Source organism: Furipterus horrens, unplaced genomic scaffold (assembly GCF_987537825.1).
Source record: "Furipterus horrens unplaced genomic scaffold, mFurHor1.1.pri manual_scaffold_4, whole genome shotgun sequence".
Lineage (NCBI taxonomy): Eukaryota > Metazoa > Chordata > Mammalia > Chiroptera > Furipteridae > Furipterus > Furipterus horrens.
This window is the reverse complement of record NW_028327174.1, coordinates 8,149,802-8,169,808: the sequence shown is the minus strand read 5'-3', so window position 1 is coordinate 8,169,808 and position 20,007 is coordinate 8,149,802. Positions and strand designations below refer to the sequence as shown.

The following is a 20,007-nucleotide window of genomic DNA, read 5'->3' as shown; positions in this document are numbered from 1 at the left end:
GTGGAAAAAGTCTAAGGAATTATCAGGTTCAGAGATGTCACCAGGTGTCCCCTATGATCATTCAGGACCTGCCTACAGAATACAAAGCTGCACCGCTGTATTCCAGAGTAAGGAGGGCCATGACCAATCAGCAATGTCTGCCATGCATGGGTGCAGTCGATCAGCAATGTCTGCCATGAGTGCCGTGTTCTGAATGCCAGATATTGCCATCCATGATCGGTCCCACTTTTCAGAGTCAAGGCTTCTGAAACAATAAAAATCAAGGAAAATTTTGCATACACATCCCAAGCATCATCTCTCATCACCTGAAAATGATCCCGTGAGGCGGGTGCTATGTTGCACATCTTGCAGATTAGGAAACTGAGGCTCAGGGAGGTGAAGAAATGTAGCTGATGGTTGGTACAGCTAAGATTCCTAGCAGTCAAGTGCACTATTTTCCCACGGGACCTTATCAGCTGATGCCTGGGTACAGAATAAGATAAACCTGACTCCCATTAGTGAAAAAGATATTTCCTTTACGATGCTTGTGCTTTTCCTCAAGCAGGGAGTCTCTGTTCAGTGCTAGCATGTCTTCAACAGCTTCACCAACACTTGGTAACCTTCCCTTTACACTAAGAGACAGAGCAGAATTCCAGCAGGCAATGAATTAAAACATTTTATTTGTATTTACTTTTTTACATTTACCTTTTATTTATAGTAAATATCAGCTTTCTGTTTACAGAAGCAATATAAAGATTTTCTTTTAACTAAAAGTACTTAACCAAAACAGTGAATTGACTTAAAGAAAAATGTGAAGTAAACAAAAACAAAGATCGTACACACAGATCATTGAAAAATATATATAACACAATACGACCAAGGCTTGAAAATGTAACCCTCCCAAGGACTCTGCCACGTGACCTGCAGCGGGGTTTCCTGGTTTATCCCGGGACACACAGCACAGGCCTGGGCACGGAGCTGGGGTCTGGCACTTGGGCCAGACGGAGAAGCTCGGGGGGCCGGGAACACGTGGCATCCTACAGCCGGAGGTGGGGAGAGACGCTGCAGGGTGGTTAAGCTATTCCGTGGTAGGAGCTCAAGGCTTGGGCAACCTTGGGAAAGGGTTACTTTGGACGTAAGGGAAACAGGAATCCCGAGGGAAGGGCCAGTAGCCCTCTCAGCAGCAGGAGTCCTGGTATCAGGAGTTGAGGCTCAACTTCTTTCTTGCCTTTCCCGGGGCCTTCTCCTCCTGCACCTGCTTCCAGGGGCCTCCCTCCTTCCTGGAGCTCAAAGGCCCAAGACAGAGAGAGATCCCATTGGCCAGTGCAGGCCTGGCCTCCCAGATCGGACAGAGCTTCTGTTCTAAACCCCCTCCTGGGTTGCCGGCCTGTGTCAAGTGCCCCATCAGCTGCAAGCAGGGCCTATAAATACAGGCACTTTACTCTCCCAGCTCAGCCTTCCCAAGTCTCCTGGTCAAGGAAGGTCGTTGTGACAGACGTCACAGGTGTGATCAGTGCCAGGGGCGGAGGGAAAAGACGTGGAGGGGTGATGGGGAGCCCTGAAAAGGAAGTCAGAGGGGGAGGACTTCCAAGTAAGGGGATGAGCTCGTTGCTGCCGCAGGCATGCTGGACACTAGTGAGCATGGGGCTTCAGCTCTCTGAGTCCTGACCTCAGAATGGTCAAGGTGGCCGCGTGCTCTCCGAGGTGGACGGTGCCCCCTGTGAGAAGGCAGCCGGGTGAAGGAAGCCCAGCCAAGGTGGTACCAGACAGTTCATTCATTCATCCGGGGAACACAATGGGGCGCCAAGTGCACTGTGCAAAGGGCAGTGAACGGAGCTGTCCTTCTGGAGGTGTGCCAGCCCCTGGGCTTCTGAAGAGAGCCCCGCAGTGGAGGGTGGGTCGGAGGGGCCCAGGACCGGGCTCTCTGTGACACTGGGAGGGGTTCCTTCCAGCAGCGTGCCTGATGACTCTATGGAGCCGTTGCAGAAGGATCCAGCCAGGGTCCGCTTTGTTGGGGGATTTGTGTCCATACTGGGGCCATAGCATTAGAGATGCCGTAGCCAAACTTTTTGGAATCATGAGAGATTCCAGAGGGAAGTGACAGGGCCTCTTTGCCCAGCCACCCTATGACCCTCAGAATTTGTCCCTCCTGCACTTGTCCCTTCCCTTGGAGTGTCTCCCTCCAGGGGAAACTGAACCGACACACCTGAAGGATGAGGGCAGTTTGTCACCCGGGTGGGAAAGGAGAGGGCACCCCAGGCACAGAGAATGGCATGTGCAAAGGTGTGGGGGGCATGCGGGAGCTCCAAGAGGCTCAGGAGGGAATGACCCAGCGGGATGCTGGAGGGGCAAGGGCCAGGCCAAGAAGTAGGGCTGAGGTCAGTGAGGAGTCACGCAGTTTTAAACAAGGATGGCATGGCCACATTTGCGTTTTGGAAAGAGGGCTCCGGCTGCCCCATGGAGGGTGGGTGAGGGGCTGAGAGAGGGTGAGACTGGGCAGGAAGCCCAGTAAGGAGGCCGGGGTGCAACCCCCCGGAGAGCCACGAGAACTCCCCTCGAGGAACAGCTGCAGGCTGGAGAGGAGCATTGCTTCAGTGGCAAAACTCATGGTTCCCATGATTGATGGCGGGGGGACCCAAGCAGCCCTCCCCCTGCAGTTCCTGGCTGGGGCGGTAAGTAGGACCAGCGAGCAGCAAGTGAGGCTTGGAAGTGAACAGCTGAGTGTGCAGGGCCCGGTGGGGGCCATCTGGGCAGCAAGTATCTTGGCAGAGGACAAGCCCTGAAGACAGAGTCCCCAGGTGGGCCTGCAGCAACGGTGGGCAGCCACCTGCCCCACCACTGGCCGTCTGTCTACACCAAGTAAGCTGGGTCCTGGTCCTGGAGCTCTTGGAGGGACAGGTAGGCATCAGTGTTCAGGGGCAGGCAGGAGGTGGGGGCCCTGACCTGGCACTGCCCCAGACGAGTGGCCCAGGGGAAGCTGGCCCCCTCCCCAAGGCTGGGGCCGGGGCCAGGGCCCTCCTCCCCTGCCTCTCCCGGTGCAATCTCCAGGGGTGTCTGGAAATCCACCGGGTCAGAAGCTCCTGGTGGATTTCCTGGGGTAGGAGGCTCCAGGAGCTGGGGGGCCCAGTCTTTGGGGACTCCCTCATGTGGAGAGGGGGGCAGCCTCTCTTCACCAGCTCCAGTGCCCCCCAGGGCAGTGTTTGGGGCGCTGGGACCACCGAGGAGAGTAGGGGAGAAGAGCAGCAGGTCATCCCTGGTGGGGAAGGTGCAGTAGGCATCTTCCTCCCCTGGCAGAGGTGGCAAGGGTGGGAGGAGAGACCCCTCGGGCACTCCAGGCCCACCCTCATCGGGCTCCTCAGCATAGGGGTCATAGGTGAAATACACCTGGCAAGCCTCAATCTCCAGGGCATCCGGGAGGTGGAAGAAGAAGTAGCCTTGGTTGGTGAAGCAGCTGGTCAGTGAGTGGCTGCTGGTCTCCAGGGAGGGCGAGGGCGCCTTGTCCTGCTGCGCCAGGAGCAGCTGCGTGGCCTTGGCCTCCCTATCCAGCACCTCCAGCAGGGAGATCTCGGGTGCCGGGCCGCTGGGGCTGAAGGAGGACGAGGGGAAGGGCGAAGACAGCCACTTCTGCCAGGAGACAGACCGGTGCAGGGGTTAAGTGGGATGCCTCCTCCAGATTCTCAGCAACAACTCCTGATTCCTCCTCTGGCGGCAAAGCCACTCAAGGCTGCCCCCTCAGGGAAGCCCTCCCTGGCTGTCCCCTTAGACTCCACCTACCTGCCCACTGCTTGGGGAGCCCTCTGGGTCAGCCCAAGGAGGTGCCTACTTCCTAGCCCCTGCACAGGCCTTCCTGGCTCACTGCAGGTGCCAGGGAAGGTGTTAACTCAGCGAGTGACTGCTTACTGAGCACCTACTATAAGCCTGGTGCTGCTCTAGGTACCGAGGATGCAGCAAAGGGTGAAATATCCGTGTCTGGTGGGGACTAGCGTGAGTATGTGAATCGACCAACCAATGCCGAGGCAGAAGGGGCCCGAGAGCACATCTTGTTCACTTTACAGATGTGCCCTGGACCGATCACACAGCAGGGCTGGGCCCAGGCCCCCCCCCCCACGTTGCCATGGAAACACCTCTGGTGGTGAGTTAATAGTCCCCTCATTTGCGTCTCCCTTCCAGTGCCCTGAGTCCCCCAGCCCCTTCCACAGAGAGAGGAAAGCACCCATCAGAGAACTTCTCAGCTGCTTCAGAATCCAGAGCCCTGGCTCTCACTAGCGGTGTGACCCTGGGCAGGTCCCTGCCTCTCTCAGCCTCAACGGCATAGCAGTTAGCTGCCTCCCTGTGCATGGACCTGCAGGGAATGTCAAGCAAGAAAATGAAGGTGGAAGCAGCTGGCGCAGGGTACGAGGCAGGCTACGCAGCAGAGATGTGGGGGAGTAGACGCCCCAGGGTGGTGCATTTGAGAACCCCAACATCTCTCTGTCCTGGGAGCTCTCAGCAGCTCCCAGAGCCCAGGGTCTGACGGGCTCCCCCCTGCATCCCGGTGCCCAGCACAGGGCCTTGGGGACCAATTAATATATTTCAGATGAATTCAGGGACCGGTAGAGAAATGCCCCAGCTCTCCCTCTCCAGAGCGAGTTTCTGGAGCTGTGCTGGCTGTTATACAGATGCGTGGACACATGCATGTGCATATAGCCCTGTACATATATGTGCACATGTGCACACACGTGCACACACATGCACACACCACACAACAAAATCTACCCCCTCCCCACAACCAGGAGTTCGTGTTACAGGAGAAAAATCCAAGAAAGAGAGACCCTAGGGCAAACTGAGGAAGGCAAGGTAGGGCCGCCAACTAGGAGGGAGGGAAAGAGCACAGGTCGGGCGGGGTCCGCAGAGGCTGCGGAGGGGGCAGAGCCAGGCAGCAGCGCTGCGCGTGCCGCCCGAGGAGAGGCGCGGCCTGTGGCCGGTGCTGGCGCGCCAGGCCTCCCTGGCTGCCCCCCGAGCTGTGTGGTCAGCCACTTCCTGGGCCTGGGCCTCCGCCCAAAGTGCCCTGAAAGCCGCATGGGGGGCTCAAGGGGAAATGTATCCTCCTTCGTGCACCCCCATGCCCCACAGACAGGACAGTGGGCCTGTGGCCTTGCAGCTGGGGGTCCTGGGACAGAGAGAGAAAGAGGACAGGCCGCTCCCTCAGACGCAGAGGATGAGGGGTGTCCCTCTTGACCAGCCCCAACCCCCAGCCACATGGTGCATCCCCAGGGACTCCTCCACACGCTAGGCCTGGGGCAGGTGTCTCTAACTGGGGGTGACCTCATGGGAAGATGGAGTGGTCTGCTGCTCTCGAGGAAGGACCCCACTTTCACCTCAAAATGCCAAGGCCTGTAGACTCAGAAAGACTTCAAGCTGGAAGAGCACCGGGAATGCCTCTAGTGCAGATGCCAACCGGGTCCAATGTAGGAGTCCCTTTGGCCATGTTTCGACACGTGGTCAGGCTTTCTTGCATACTTTTGTTGGTGGGAAGCTCACTACCTTTAGGGCTGAGTTTTCAAAAAAATTCCAGAAGGGGCCCTGACCAGCCCTGATAGAAAACACCAAAGCCAGCTCATGACAGCTCCGGTCCAGGACAGCCTTCCAGCCCCCCAGCACTCCTCCAGAGCCCCTTCCACCCCCACCTCCTCCCCTCCCCACCAGCGCTATGGAGCCTGAGGTGGGGGTGGGTGGGGTGGTACAGGCAGCCCACCACATCCCTCTTGCCCCTCGAAGCTTCCTTCCTGAAGTGGGTGTGGGCTGGGGGAGGGGAGAGGACAACTTTGAGCTGCGTTTAGTGTTCCTGCATGTGGGCCAGCTCAGTTCAAATGAATCTCTTTCTTGTGACTAGAAGTGACTAGAGGACCTGGGAGCATCGGTGAGAAGCGATGGAGCCCACCCACCCCTTTCTTTGCAGGGGCAGAGGTAGCGTGACCTCTGCAGAGCAGGTCTGCGCTCTGTGGCACGAGGAGGACTTGCACCCCACAGAGCAGAGTGAGCCAGGAGGAGGGAGATAGGAGAGAGGCCAGATTGCGGGCCTCCTGGCCAGGGCTGTCACGGATGGGAGTTCCCTTGGGGTGTGCCCTGCCCAAGGGCGCCTGGTCTGGGGAGGTGGGGGTGGGGCTGCATTCCAGCCCATGCTCCGCTTGCCCAGACCTGCTCAGTCAACAGATGGGTGACAGTAATTCCAGTGAGGGCTGCTTGAGCGCTGGCTGCAGGCCAGGCAACGTTCTGGGGGCCGTATGCATAGTAACACTATGTTTCCCCCCGTTTTACAGGTGACGAACCTGAGGCACAGGGCTGTTCTCTAACTTGCCCGAGGTCACACAGCCAACAAGCCAGGACTGGAACCAGGCAGTCTGGCTCAAGCAGGAGGTGCCATTGCGCCTGGGAAGGCTGGTGCCGGAGCCGGGGGAAGGGACCCACGCCCACCCGAGGCTGCTCCCTTCAGCAGCTGGCTGCTCCCACCCAGCACAAAATCCACTACTCCGGCCCCACGTCCGCACCTCCTGGCCCCACTGCGCACGTGCTGGCCGGCCCGTGCTAGCTGCCGACTCGGCCGCCCACTTCTGCCCTCCACCACCGGACCCCTACCTGGAAATCTCCTCCGTGCTCTGAGCTCAACTGCAGAAAGAACTCGGAGGGGTCTGGGATGTGACACTTCAGAACCTTCTTCAACCTGCACAGGGGAGAGGGAGGGAGAGGAAGAGCGTGAGAGGGGGAGGGGGCCACGGGGTCCTGCCCTCAGCCCACCGCTCCGGGGGCAGGGCACAGGGCCACGGGACATTCGATCGTTTATTTGGTCAATATTGACTGTAAGAGAGGGTGTTGTGCTGGGTGCTGGGACAGAAGACTGGCCGGCAGAGAAGGCCCCGCTCTCACGGAGCTGACATTCTCCTGGGGAGACAGACACAAAGCGGTGGGCCACGTCACCGTTCACCCGTGGACACAGAGTGCTGCAGAAGAGAAAAATGTGGCGTGGGGACCACAGGAGCCAGCACAGTCCAGGACAGACGTGGCTGGGGCAGAGGGAGCCAGGAGGAGGCCATGAGGACACAGGCCAGACCGTGGCCTCCTGGTCAGGGCTGCCATGGACGGCGGTTCAGGTTGTGCACGGCCCAAGGGCACCTGGTGTGGGGAGAGGAGCGGGGGCCGAATTCCCATCTGAGGGCTCCAGTGTCAGTGTTGGAATGTCATTACCTCAAAATCCCAGAAAGCGTGGCTGCATGCCCCAGCCCAGGTCAGCCCCCTCCCCCACCCCCTTCTGGTCTCCAGCCACAACCATCCCCCTGCGCTCTCAGTTTCTGAAAGGTTTCTCCCTCCCTCCCACCCAGGGCCTTTGCACATGCTGTTTTCCCTGCTCTCCCCATCACCCCTCCACCCCACTGACGGTTAGCTTCTCCTTCAGATTGAAAAGGAATCATTACTTCCTCGGGGAAGGTCCCCCAGCTCCCCCTCAGCTGAGGTTCCTCTCCCTGTAGTCTGCTAGCAATACCCCCAGCACCTTCCTTCCCCATCCCCATCACGGCGAGGCCTTGTATATGTGTTTGGCTAGTAAGCATCATTAGCCTTCCCTCCAGGAATACAGGACCACGTGCATAGGGCCAGCCCTTGTGTCGCCAGCACTCAGCACCGTGCCTGGCAGAGCCATGAGGGCCTGCACACACAACAGCTAGCATGCGCACACACATGCACATGGGCACACACACTTGACTCCTGGGAGTATTGCTCCGGGCAGGCCCCCACCTACACCTCTCCCTCCCCCATGCCCATCGGGCTGTGATCATTCGGTTCCACCTTGGGGATGGATCACAGTGAGAGGCCAAGTGTCAGGCAGGGCAGACTGCTGGGAGGGCAGAGGGAGCACTGGTGTGTCCTAGCAGGAGGCTCAGCCCAGCACCTGACTTGGTGAGAGGTGTGTGTGTCAGGCGGGAGCACACAGGACGGACAGGAGGCAAGCGCTCTTACCACGGCCCGAGGTACCGGCAGTTGGCCAACAGGTAGACTAAGATGATGAAGCCGAAGGCACCGCTGAGGCCCACGAAGACATGGCCCCACGAAGGGGCTGCCCACGGGTGGGAGGAGAAGCAGGGAGAGGGGTTAGAGAAGTGCCCTGACTCACCCAGATCAGTCCAGCATCCCCCACCCCCAACCTGTGCTGAGGGGCAGGCTGACCTCTGACCCCAGGCTATCCCAGCCAAGCTGCCGTGTGCCAGGTCAGCAAGGGGCATCACATGCCTTCATCACAGCAGTCCTGCCTCGGTATCATGGTACCCACTTTACAGATGAGGCAACTGAGGCCGAGAGGTGAAAGCAGCCCATCTCCACCCTGGGCAGACGCCAGGAGTGTGAGGCTTCGGGATGGGGAAAGTGACAAGAGCCTGGCAGGCCTCCGCAGTGACTCACAAGGCTGTGGGCAGCCCCATCCCCTCACTGCATCCCTGTTCTCATCTGTAAAATGAGCACAGTTATGCCCCCGATGCCCACCCTGCAGGGTCATGTCAAGTGAGCTAATGATGAAGGCAGGTAAGCACTGTGGCCCCAGCCCGCCCCTGGGCTGCCCCCGGAGCCACACCCAGCGGCCCTGCCTGTCCAGCCCCGTCTCACCTTCAGGCTTCGTCCTGAAGGCCAAGGTCTGGCTCCAGGGGCTCCACACAGAGTTGCTGCATCCGCCGTCCCTGACCTGCGGCTGGGCCCTGACCCGCACCTGAAGCTCATACTGGCTGCCCGGGGCGAGGGACTCCAGGCAGATCCACTGCTGGTTCTGCCTGATGGGCAGCAGGGAGGCCTCCTGGGGCAGAGACAGGCCTGTCAGTGCCTTGCCCGCCCCACCTCCCACGGCAAGGCTGACCAGGAGGCTGAGCAAAGCAGCGCCTTCCTTTCTCCCTTCCAGCCACCCTCCTCCCCCCACCCACCCCAGCCTCCCCAAAAGGCTCCCTGACTACCCAGTTGCTGGGGCCCAAACCCCAGGGTCATCCTAAACCCCTCCCTCTCACTCATCCCCTCCATCCAAAGCCACCTGCCAATCAACTGGCTCCACCTCCAGCCCCTGGCTCCACCTCTGGGACCTCCTCTGGACCCTTCCCCTTCTCTCCTCGCTTCCCTGCTCCAGGCCTGAGCTCCCACCACCTCTCAGGCCTGAGGCTGGTCTCCCTGCTTCCAGTGCGCTCACTGCAGTGTGTTCTCCGCACCACCAGCAGAGAGAGGGATTTTCCCACGTGCCGCTCCCACCTCTGCATCCTCTGGTCCCTGCTCTCCACCCGCCCCCCTGTACACACCCAGGCAGTGCTTTGCCTTTGCAGCGACTGCTTCCTCTCTTTGGGAAACCCTCCCCAGATCTTCGTAAGGCTAGCTCCTTCCTGACCCTCAGATCTCAGAGCAGCCACCCCTGGTAACCTGTCCCGGGAAGTAGCCTGTCCCAGTCCCTCTAAGAAGTGCTGACCCATTTCATTTTCTTGATAACTTTTATCAATATCCTGCAGTCTTCTGTTTCTGTGTTTGCTGACTGTCTGCCTCCCCACCCCACACGCGCATACATGTAAGTTTCCTGAGAGCAGGAAGATTGTCATTCTGGCCCTCCATCCTCTCCCCAGCATTCAACACATTGTGGGTCTTCAGTAAATGATTGTTGAATGACTGAGTGAGTGAATAAAGAGTAAGGACAGGCCCCTGTGGACCTCGGCCACATTGAATTTGGAGAGTGAAGAGGTAGTAGCATCCGGGCCTCTGAACTCTCACAGAGAAGGAAGTCACCTCTCTCTTGGCTATGCAAATCTTGCCTGGTGTCAGCTTGGAATCCGCCACCAGCTGGAACCCCGGGATTGTCAGGGTTCACACAGAGGGAGGGGGATGCAGGAGCAGGCAGTACAGGGTAGTGGCAGGGGCTGCCCGGGGGCTGCTGTGCCTTTGCTGAGACAGGGTGACCAGCACAGGAAGGGGGAATCGGGGCAGGTTGCACTGGGCCCTGTACTCACCTCCCAGCTGTGGCCTTGGGACGTGGTCCGGACCTCAAACTCCAAGCATTTTTCAATGTAGTGGGAGGACTGGTTGATGATCCAGGTTATGTTGCACCTGCGGGTCTCTACATGGGTGACTCGGAGGGAGTTAGGTGCCATCAGGCGAACTGGAGTGGGGAGACAGGAGGGGGAGGAAGCCTTGGGGATGAAGCCTAGATGTGCTCCCACCTCCACCTTCGCACCTGCTGCTCCTCCCTCCTGGCACGCCCTTCCCCTCGACATCCTCAGGTCCCCACACAAATGTCACCTATTCAGAGAAGCCTTCCCGAGCCACCCATCGCTTTCTGTTCCCCTCACCTGTTTCATTTCTCTTCCTAGCACTATCACCACCTGACACATCAAATCCCCATTTGGGGTTCTTCATTTACGTCCTGTCTCCCTCCCCAGACTGTGAACTCACTGAGGGCAGGGACTCTGTTCTCTCGTGTGTTCTTGGTACCTGGAACATTACCTGGCACGTGATAGGCACTTAATGAAATATCTGCTGAATGAATAAACCAGGACAGCCTTTTTCTGCCCTCAGAAATGATCTAAGAGTTTTAAATGAATCATCTCGTTCAATTTAATTTAACTTCATTAGTCTAAAATGATTACAAGATTTTGTGACTCTGCAGTGAAATTGATCGAAGTTTTATAATTCTGAGACTTTGTAGAACTCCACAAACAACAATAAACGAATGTTTGTTGAGCGTGTATGTTTGAAGCAGTTTCTGAATCTTGGCTTACGGGCTCCTTATAACAATTGTGGGCAGCAGGTAACTGATTATCCCCTTTTACAGATGAGGAACCTGAGCTCAGACATGTTCAATGATCCCCCGGGGCGGATCACACTCACTTAAGGCAGGGCTGCCTTTAGATCCCTGCCTAGCTAGACTAGCTAGATCTCACCCTCTGCCCCACCTCTTCCCTAGAGATGGTCTCCAAGGTCTGGCGGGAGCCGGGAAGGGCTGAGGGTGGGGCCAGGCGCTCAGTCATCCAGCAAACCTTCCCAGAGCGCCACCCGGATTGGACCTGGTGCTGAGTACTCAGCTTAGAGTCGGGGATGGCAGACACTCTGCCCTCAGGGAGCTCACAGCCCAGTGAGGCAGACAGGTCTGTAGTCAGACAGCAATGGCCCAGGACATAAACACCCTGAGAGAGGAGGTACAAAAGCTAGAGTCTGGGAAGGCCTCCTGGAAAAGGTGACTCTTCACTGAGACTTGAAGGGTGAGTGGGAATCTTCCAGGTGGGAAGAGCCTTTTAGACCGTGGGACCAGCCTGTGTGAGGACTCAGAGGCATGGTGGGCAAGTCGAGTTCAAAGAGCTGGCCTTTGGGTGTGGAGGGGAAAGCCAGGTGGCTTCCCGAGTGGCCTTGAACATCAGGGCAAAGAGCTGGGACTTCATCCCGAGGGCAGCGAGCAGTGAACTTGCCAGATACGGGTGTGAAAGAAAATGGAGAGAGACCAGACCAGGGCAATCCCAGAGAACAGACAGGGAAGGAGGGGCCCACCCCCACCACACCCGAGCCCACACCCACCCCACCCTGGAGTCCTCACTCACGGTTCTTAAAGGGCTCAAACTCCTGGGCCATCACCACTGCCCACCCCTGCCCTCGGCGGCACATCACGCTCATGTGGACGGTGTCTGCGGAAGTCAGTCTCTGACCCTGGAAGGGGGCAGAGATGTTGCTGCTACAGCAGAGCGGGGAGGGGAGGCCCTGGGGCAGGGCAGGGGGAGCCCCACCACCCACCCACGCCGTCTAAGGGTGGGGTTGGCACACTTCTTCTGTAAACATTTTTGACTTGGCAGGTCCCATGGTCTCCGTTACAACTACTCAACTCTGTCCTAGACAGCTTGTAAGAGAACGGGCGTGGCTTTGTGCCAATAAAACTTTATTTACAAAAGCAGACAGCAGGCTGGTTTTGGCCCATGCACCCCAGTCCTTTGTCAACCCCTGATCTAAAGTGAAGTGAGCTGCTTTGGGAGGGAGGGAGTTCCCCGTCACAGAGGTATGCAAGCCGGACGAGTCCCCGGGAAGGTGCAGGGCTGGCACTGCACCCGTGTAAAGCTTTGAGCCTGAAAGCCTCCCCTCCCCTTGTCTTCCCCTGACCCCACCCCACCTCCCGACTTTTCTGGAAGGAAGTGGCCAGGTGGTGCTAAGCATCTGTGGGCAGGCACTTCTCTGGCTGATTCACACAGCAGTCCCTGCCCAACCTGCAGGTGAGAAACCTGAGGCTCAGGTAGGCTAAGGGACTTGCCCGATGTCACGCATCTGCAGGGGAACCCAGATTCAACCCCAGGCTCTGTGTCCACCGTGCCACCGAGACTGCAGCCCTGGCCCATCACGCCTGACCGAGGGCGGCCAAGCGGGCAGCTTCTTGCAGAAGCCGGGCCTAGTGCAGGCACGGTCAGGGTCTGTGCCCTGGGCCCGGGGTGCTGTCTTCACCGCCAGGACCCAGGGCACAGTCCCTCTGACCTGCTGCGCGAGCCACTGTGAGCAAATCTTGAAACCCATCATCAGAGTTCCCGGAGCTGGGAATGGTTCCTCCCTCTGTACCCCAAGGATCCTGCTCTAGCCTTCTTCCAGCTTCTACGGGGACCAGATTTTCCCAGATAATAAACAATATTATCAGTATTATCATTACTGTTGATGTTGCAAAGCTGCCAATGATACGTTCTGTTGAGTACTCCGTGGCAGGCACCCTTCTAAGGCTTTGCCTCTGCAGGTCCCCTTTTAGGCTCCAGCACCCTGTGAGGCAGGCACCCTCACATCCTCGTCCTACAGCTGAGGAGACGGAAGCACAGAGAGGCCTGGTGACCTGCCTAGGGTCACACAGTTAGGAGAGTCACACGGCCAGACAGGACCAGGGCCTGCAGAGCTCACGGGGACAGGCACAGCATTATGGTCCCAGAGGCTGGGCCTTTATCGGCTACGCTGTGCAGGCCTGTCTCCCTGCTCTCCTGACCCTTAAGAGGGCATATAACCTAATCATATTTGCAAAATGTGGTCTGGGCGACCCTGGTGCACCCCCCCTCCTGAAAAAAAACCGACAAGGAGGGCTGCCAGACAAGGATTTGTTGCTCTATGACATGGTCACACCCATGTGCCCTTCAAGAGGCAGCCTAGCACCGTGGTGAAAGGTCTGGGCTAGAGTTCTGCCACTCTCTGTCAGTGTGACCTCGGGCAGGGATCGCACCCCTCTGAGCCTCAGTTTCCTCATTAGTTAAGAAGGGGACAGTGTCGGTGCCCACCAGGGTCCTAGGGATCCAGTGACGATCCTGTCAGTGGCATGCTCTACTCTGGTGGCATCCCAAGTGCTGTAACACCCAGATCGACCTGACAGGAGGTGCCACGATCACTCCCATTCTACAGAAGCCACCCAGCGTCACTTAGCTGGTGTACAGCAGAGCCGGGGTTGGGATCCAGACTGTTCAGCTCCAGAATCCACATTCCTGACCTCACACCCCCCGCACTTGATAAGGCCTCGGGAAGAGTCAGGTATGGGGTTATTATTATTACTACTGGGGTGCTTGCCCCACTCGATGAGGGGTGCAGGAGTGTCTGAGGACCCACGAGCCTGGGAGACAGCTGGAACGGAGTGGATGTGAGCCTGTGTACCATGGGTCCGTCACCCCCAAGGCAGGCCGGTGGTCTGGCCTTGGGTCGCTGCCCTCCTTCCTTCTGCCCCCCAGCCCCGGGCAGCCTGATCGGCAGCAGCTTGCTGGCCACTGGGCTGGCCCAGGTCCTCTCTGGAAGGACTCCCCTTGGTACCCACCCTCCCCCTGGCCTCTCACCTCAGGGTCTTCTCCAAGGATCAGGTTGCAGGCCCAGGATCCCTGCACCACTGGGAGCAGCTCACAGGATTCGTTCCAGGGGCTTTCAAGGAAAAAAAAAAAACAACTTAGAAGAAAAGAAGGGACCCCAGTAAGGGCCCTTGGGACGGTCCCCCATGCAATGAGGCCAGTCTGTGCGGACGCTCTATGCCAGCCTCCAGGGTGCCAGGTCCCCGATCTGCTCTACCTCCCATGGCGAGCCCTCTGCTCTCCCCACCTGGCCTGGCCCACAGCAGCCGGAGTGAATCTTCTAGAAACAAACGAGGACACCTGGCCTCTGCACCCAACGCCCTGCCAAGTCTTCCCATGTGGCTGGATTGGGCCTTGGGAGCCTCATGGAGTCACCATCCATGGGAGCCTTGGCTGCTGTCACCAGGAAGTCTACATCACCGCACTGCCCCCATCAGCTCCCACCTACTCCCCCAAGCTCCCCAACCACTGCCAAGTCCCCTGTCCTCACAGTCGCCATAGGGGTCTCTCAAAACCCCAGGTGACTCACAAAGCTTTGGGACCCTCCTTTTTTCCCCCTTCGCCTCTCAAGTCAAGTCCAGTCTTGGCACAGCCAGCTCAAAGCCCCACATCCCTGGTGTCCCCTGTCCAGCTTGTCTCCAGCCTGGACCCCCACCCCCTACTCCCACCCAGGTTCCAGGAGTCTAAATATCTGACTCCTGGATTTTCCAGATTCCTGTGATACCAAGCGTCTGTGGCTGCCGTTTACCCAAGATTCTCAAAGTGAAGACGCCTTGGAGTCTGAGAGCTGGGACCAGCAGCCTCCGCGGCAGTGACGGTAAGATGCCACTGTCCCGAGCTCCGCAGTTTGGCCACCAGCCCCTCACTCACCGCATGCTAGGCCGGGCGTGGATGCGGCAGGAGGTGTCCTGTGGGCCCCCATCCCAGTTCCAGACACAGGAGATGTTGGCTCTCGAGTTGTAGAAGCACGTGAGCGTGGAAGTGTCTGCTAGCGAGACCAGGTGTGAGCGGCTGGCTGCAAGGTGCCCGCTGCCCTTCCCTTCAGGGCCCACCTCCCATCCCTGCTCCTGGCACCCTCAGCCTACCAAATGAGGTGGTAAGACCCACCCCTATGGGCAGAGAAGGGGCGAGTGGCCCATTTCAGAGAGGACTAAACTGAGTCCAGAGGCGACAAGGTCCCCACAGGCAGGCTGAGGCAGGACAGGGATTAGAAGCCAGTGACTTTCTGTGGCTTGGAGAGGTGCATGGGTGCAGTGAGGGCCAGACAAAAGGTGAAGGGAGAAGGTGGATGCCTGGTCTCTGGTCCCATTGCCCCCGCCTTCCTCCTCTCTGCCTCCTGCCCCTGATGATGGACCAGCCAAGGGGCAGAGTCCTGGGAGGGCTCTAGAAGGGCTTTGGCCTCCTTGCTAAAAACAAGCACAGCTGTCCAGATGCCAGGATCCTCACCTTTCACTGCTGTGGATGCCTGAGGGATGGGCAGGGGCAGGAGGAAGACGAGAAGGGACAGACACCAGGACAGAGCTGGAGCCGCCATCACATCCACAGGTGGAAGCTGGGGAAGGGAGCCCTGGAGGGAGGAAGAGATGGAGAGAGCACAGGTGAGCACCTGCCCCTGCCCCTCTCAGGGTGTACAGGTCTGCTCTCCACCACACAACACAGCCCTGCCCCGGGGCCTTTGCACATGCTGGCCCCTCTGCCCCACCCATGCTCACTCCCTTCCTTCAAGATTCAGGGACCCGCACATCATCAGTGCTAAAAGGGCTCCCTGAATAAGCCCAACTGCTTGTTCAAAATTGGAGAAACTGAGGCCCGGGAAAGGAAAATATTGGTTCACGTCCACCTAGTGAGGCCAGCACAGAGGCAGGAGTAGAGCCCACCTCCTCTCTACCCTGCTGCCCCCTTAACCACACTAAAACCACTTGTTAAGACATTCCTATATGCCAGGCTCTGCTTTAAACTCTTTAAATGAAGCAGTAAGAGTATCTGTTGGAGATATTCTTGTTATCCCCATTTTCAGATGAGGAAACTGAGGCACACAGAGGTGAAGAGCAGGTTACCCAAGGCCACACAGCTGGTTAGAGGCCGATGTGGATCTGAGTCAGGGAAGACTGCTCAGAGCCCAGGAACTTCTCTGACTCTCCTCCCGCCCACTGAGGGGGTTCACAAGATCAATAAACACATACTAATGACCTCATCACAGTACTTACTCTGCACGCTGGGCACTCACACTTGCCTAGGGCTTTGGTGCACGGGCTCACCTAATCTGCCCGGCAGCTGGGGGTTTGGGTGGTGCTTGTATCATCCCCTGACACAGGTGAGGAACCCAAGGCCGCAAGTCACTAACCCGTCCAAGGTCACGTGCCCAGAAGAGGCAGAGCTGGGATCCAATGTCCGCACTCGGTCCCCAAACCCATTCTCTCACGCCATTCTACCCTGCCCAGCCCCTGTCCCAGGCACTGGCCCCAGAGGTAAGGCCGATGACCTCCCTGCCCTGGAGAGTCAGGCCCATGTGGGCACAGGCCAGCGGGCAGCATCTGGCCTGATGTGGGAAGGGGTCTAGAGACTCTATGGTTGGTCCACCATCCCCACCAAAGGGGGAGCTCCTCAGGGTGGGACTGGTTGCCTCTTTCTTGGGACCCCCCACCAAATATCACAGGGCACAGGGTTGAGACCCCAAAGGGTGTAGAGCCCAGCAAAAGGGCCCCCCGCTAGCACCCCTGTTCTCCTTAGTCACTCCATCACCACGCTGGGGCACAGGCGCTGTGGATCCCCTGGAGGGTGTCACCTGGGTCCAAGCCCCAGCCAACAGGCACCCCCTGTACAGGAAAGGACCGGAGGCGTGCAGCCTGCAGGAAGGTCACAGCCAAACCACAGCCCCTGGCGGGAGGAGAAGCATTGTCTACAGTTTCCCTGCCAACTTTAGCCAGGGGGTGCAACAAGGTTCAAAGGAGGAGGACCAGCAGGACAGACACCAGGACAGAGCCCGAGAGCACAGAGTGTGGCAGCTGGGAGGGGGCTGGGCCGGCTCCTAGCAATCTCTGAGGCTGCACCACCTGGCAGAAGAGGAAACTGAGTCTCGGTTTAAGAACCTGCTCAAGGTCACGGAGCAAGGAAGAGTGCTAGCTTCAGGGAGGGCAAGGCAGACCTGCGTCCCAAGCTCCTGTGTCCCTGGGCCTCCCACATGGGCGCAGGCCCTTCATGGCTGCAGGGCTCATTGGGTCCCCACAGCCCCTGAGAGGCGAGTATCACCCTCTCCTTTCTGACGGGCACCAAGACTGACGGGCAGAGCTGCCCAGGGGCTGGACTCAAACCAGGTCACCTGATTTCAAGTTAGCGAAGATGCTGACGGTGAGGAGGAGGAGGAGGATGGTGACTAATGCTCAGCTCCCACTCTGTGCCCGGCACTGCCGTTAGCGTTTTGCAGATATTAGCTCATCTAATCCTCAGAGCAACCCTCTGAGGAGGTTCTGTTATGACTCCTTTTCTCAGATGGGGAGACCAACACACACGTAAGTAAGCCTCTCGCCCAGGCTGGAGGCTGGTGGAGCTGGGGGTTCGAACCCGGTCAGGTGCAGTAGAGGCTCCAAGGGGCAGAAACTGAGGAGTGTAGGGGTTCATGGGGAGAGGGAGAGGATGTGAAGCAGGAGCACAGTAGCCAGGGATGAGTCCCACCCAACCTCTGAACTTGACGGACACCTCTTTTCCTTGTCCCCTCTGAGCCCCTCACACACACACACACACACACACACACACACACACACAGAGCTCACTCCGGGGGCCTGCGTGGGGGGCGTCTCCCCAGCAGGCATGGGATCCTGTTTTGGGGAGGGAAGGGGGCCTTAAGGATGGCTCTGCCCACAGCAGCCCATTCCCACAGTGCTCCAAACACAGCCTCGGTCCCTAGGAGAAGAGAGAGAATGTGCCCTTCAGATAGCCCCAGAGAGGGAGCCCCACTCCCCAGTAGAGCCTGGGCACACTATGGACCTGTCAAGTAAGGGGACCAGTCCAGACTTGAACCCCAGAGACCTCCCAGCACCCCCACTTCACAGCCAGGTGTTCCCCCTTGCCCCACAAGCCTCCTTGGCAGCACCTTACCAGGGGGCCCCCCAGTGTGGGCCCCAACCCCGTGACCTTGACTTCCAGCCCCCACCCTGGGACGGTGGCAGGAGCCAAGAGGGAGCTACCGGTACCTGGGGACCAGGCAGGGGCAGCGTGAGGGCAAGGGGGCGCATATCACCTGGCTGAGACATGGGGCTGCGGCCCGCTCTCTCCGGTTCTCTCTGCTGCTGAGACCACAGCCATCTCCCCGGGGCCCTGCTGGGCTCTGGCTCTGGTGACACAAATAGCAGGCTGATAGGGGCAGCAGACTGAAATCCTAAGGCCAGCCTACTTCCTGTGTCAAGGCTGGAGGGGGCAAGGCCTAGGGGTGGAGGTGCAGGGCTGGAGGAGAGCCGGGGCTGCTGAGAAAGCGTGAAACTCCAGAGCACCTAGGGGCCAGATAAGATCTCTCTCCTCCCGGGGGCGGGCGGGGCGGGGGGGCGTGGGTGTTGCGGCAGCGAGCGCGCACACACCTCAGAAAGACACCTTGCTGCTCACAGGAGCCCAGGGGGGCAAAGACCCTTCTTTTCCCTCCTACGCCACCCCACCCCATCCCACATAGGCCACCTCAAGCTCTGACACCTCCATCCGGTCACACACGACGCCACGAACGCCCAGGCCTCCCACAAACAAGTCCCATGAGCTGCCCCCTAGTGCCTCTCCTTGTATCACACCCAGCTCTCCGAGACCCCCTTTTCCTCTTGGCCTCCCAGGAAGCCCCTTACTCACCTTCATGTTCAGAGGTGGCTATTTTGTGGGCTTTGTGAACCACGTGATGGCTCCTTATTGGACCTTCCTCTCAAGTCAGGCTTCCTTTTTGAGGAGGAGGAAGGAGGTCAGCTCGGGGCTTTTTCGTCTGTTCGTTTGTTTGTTTTTTGGAGGGAGCACCTGGATTTGAACCGGGGACCTCTTGATTTTTTTAAGGATGAAAACTTACGGGCCCCTTTTTAGAAAAGTGCATGTTTATTGATGTGAGGTGTGCCAGGCCCAGCACCCCTGCAACGTGGCATCTGCACCCTGAAAAAGCGGCTCCCCTCTCTCCCTTTCTCCTGATTTTACCGGCCCTTCTTATTAGCGGCTGTCACTTTCAAAGACAGGAATGAGGCAAGCAGGAGGGGAAGGGGGAGAACCAGACCCCAGAAGCAAGAAAACGGAATGGAAGACCCTAGGAGCAGGCCCAGCTGCCAGGGAGACCTGAGTCAAGGCTGCTTGGAAGCTGAGTGAAGGGCTAACAGCCCCTGCAGGCACATCTGTGTGTCTGTCGATATGTGGGGTATGTGTGTGGAGACCAGGCTGCAGTAAAGGCCAGCTCCTCCCCCACCCCACCCCCCTCCACCCCCAGCAAGGCTTTCTGACTAAAGGAGACGGTAATAACACAACCATCACAAAGATGAGAATACTAGCCAAGGCATGTTTCTGGAAGCTTCTCAAGAAACCAGGAACTCTGGCTCTCCTGGGAAAGAAAGTCAGGTGAGGAATGGGTAGGGAGGCTATTTTTCACTGTAGACCCTTCGGTACCACACAAATGTATTTCCTGCCCTTAAAATACATGAATTCAGTTATAACTTCAAAACACAAATAAAGAACACAATCCATTCCCGGGCGAAGCCAGAATCATGAACCCGGCTTGTGTTAAACAGCCTCTGCCAACAGTGCTGCCCATGGGAATGACCTTGGCCTTGGCCTGCCCTTTGTGTACTGCTTGAGGCTCTTCCTGCTCCTCTATCTCTTGCCTTCCTTCCTTCTTTCATTCATTCAGCAAACATTTGCTGAGCACCCAAGATGTCCCAGCGGCCCAGCCAGGCACAGAGGAGCCTGAGGTGACCGGTGCAGGCCTTTCATTTATGAGCAGCACACAGGCCACAGCAGGACCAGGGGAGGGGAGGGAAGCGTCTCTAACCAGCCAGGTGCCCCAGTGGCAGAGGGTCATCTGAGGCTTCTTGAACAGGGGAACTAAAACGGGAAAGGGGGCAGCCTCACACTCATCATCCCACCCGAGGTCCAGGGGTCTTGCTTTTGCTGAGGGGTTCAGGCTTGAACGTCTCAGGTGGGCAAGTCTGAGCCTGGAGAACCTCAGCACCGCTCCCATCAGAGAGAAGGTGGTGATGTG

General features: G+C 58.2%; 1 protein-coding gene across 1 annotated transcript; it reads right to left on the bottom strand.

Moving 5' to 3' along the window:
- Positions 1 to 639: 639 nt before the first annotated feature.
- Positions 640 to 18,153, bottom strand: IL2RB (interleukin 2 receptor subunit beta). The gene is made up of 10 exons (XM_090272482.1): positions 18,037 to 18,153; positions 15,246 to 15,366; positions 14,670 to 14,784; positions 13,791 to 13,872; positions 11,556 to 11,661; positions 9,975 to 10,123; positions 8,608 to 8,791; positions 7,969 to 8,065; positions 6,595 to 6,679; positions 640 to 3,603 (listed from the first exon to the last, which is right to left on the bottom strand). Exons 2-10 carry the CDS (start codon positions 15,331 to 15,333, stop codon positions 2,830 to 2,832), a joined length of 1,680 nt encoding a protein of 559 aa, XP_090128608.1. The 5' UTR covers positions 15,334 to 15,366; positions 18,037 to 18,153; the 3' UTR covers positions 640 to 2,829.
- Between the last annotated feature and the right edge of the window lie 1,854 nt (positions 18,154 to 20,007).

Bases quoted from the DNA above. Each gene is read 5' to 3' on its own strand.
- IL2RB (XM_090272482.1), bottom strand. From the start codon at position 15,333: ATGGCGGCTCCAGCTCTGTCCTGGTGTCTGTCCCTTCTCGTCTTCCTC. The intron at 13,873-14,669 runs GTGAGTGAGGGG...TTTCCTTGAAAG, and splicing joins CACGCCCGGCCTAGCATGCG to CCCCTGGAACGAATCCTGTG. The intron at 6,680-7,968 runs GTAAGAGCGCTT...TCCCCTGTGCAG, and splicing joins TGCCGGTACCTCGGGCCGTG to GTTGAAGAAGGTTCTGAAGT.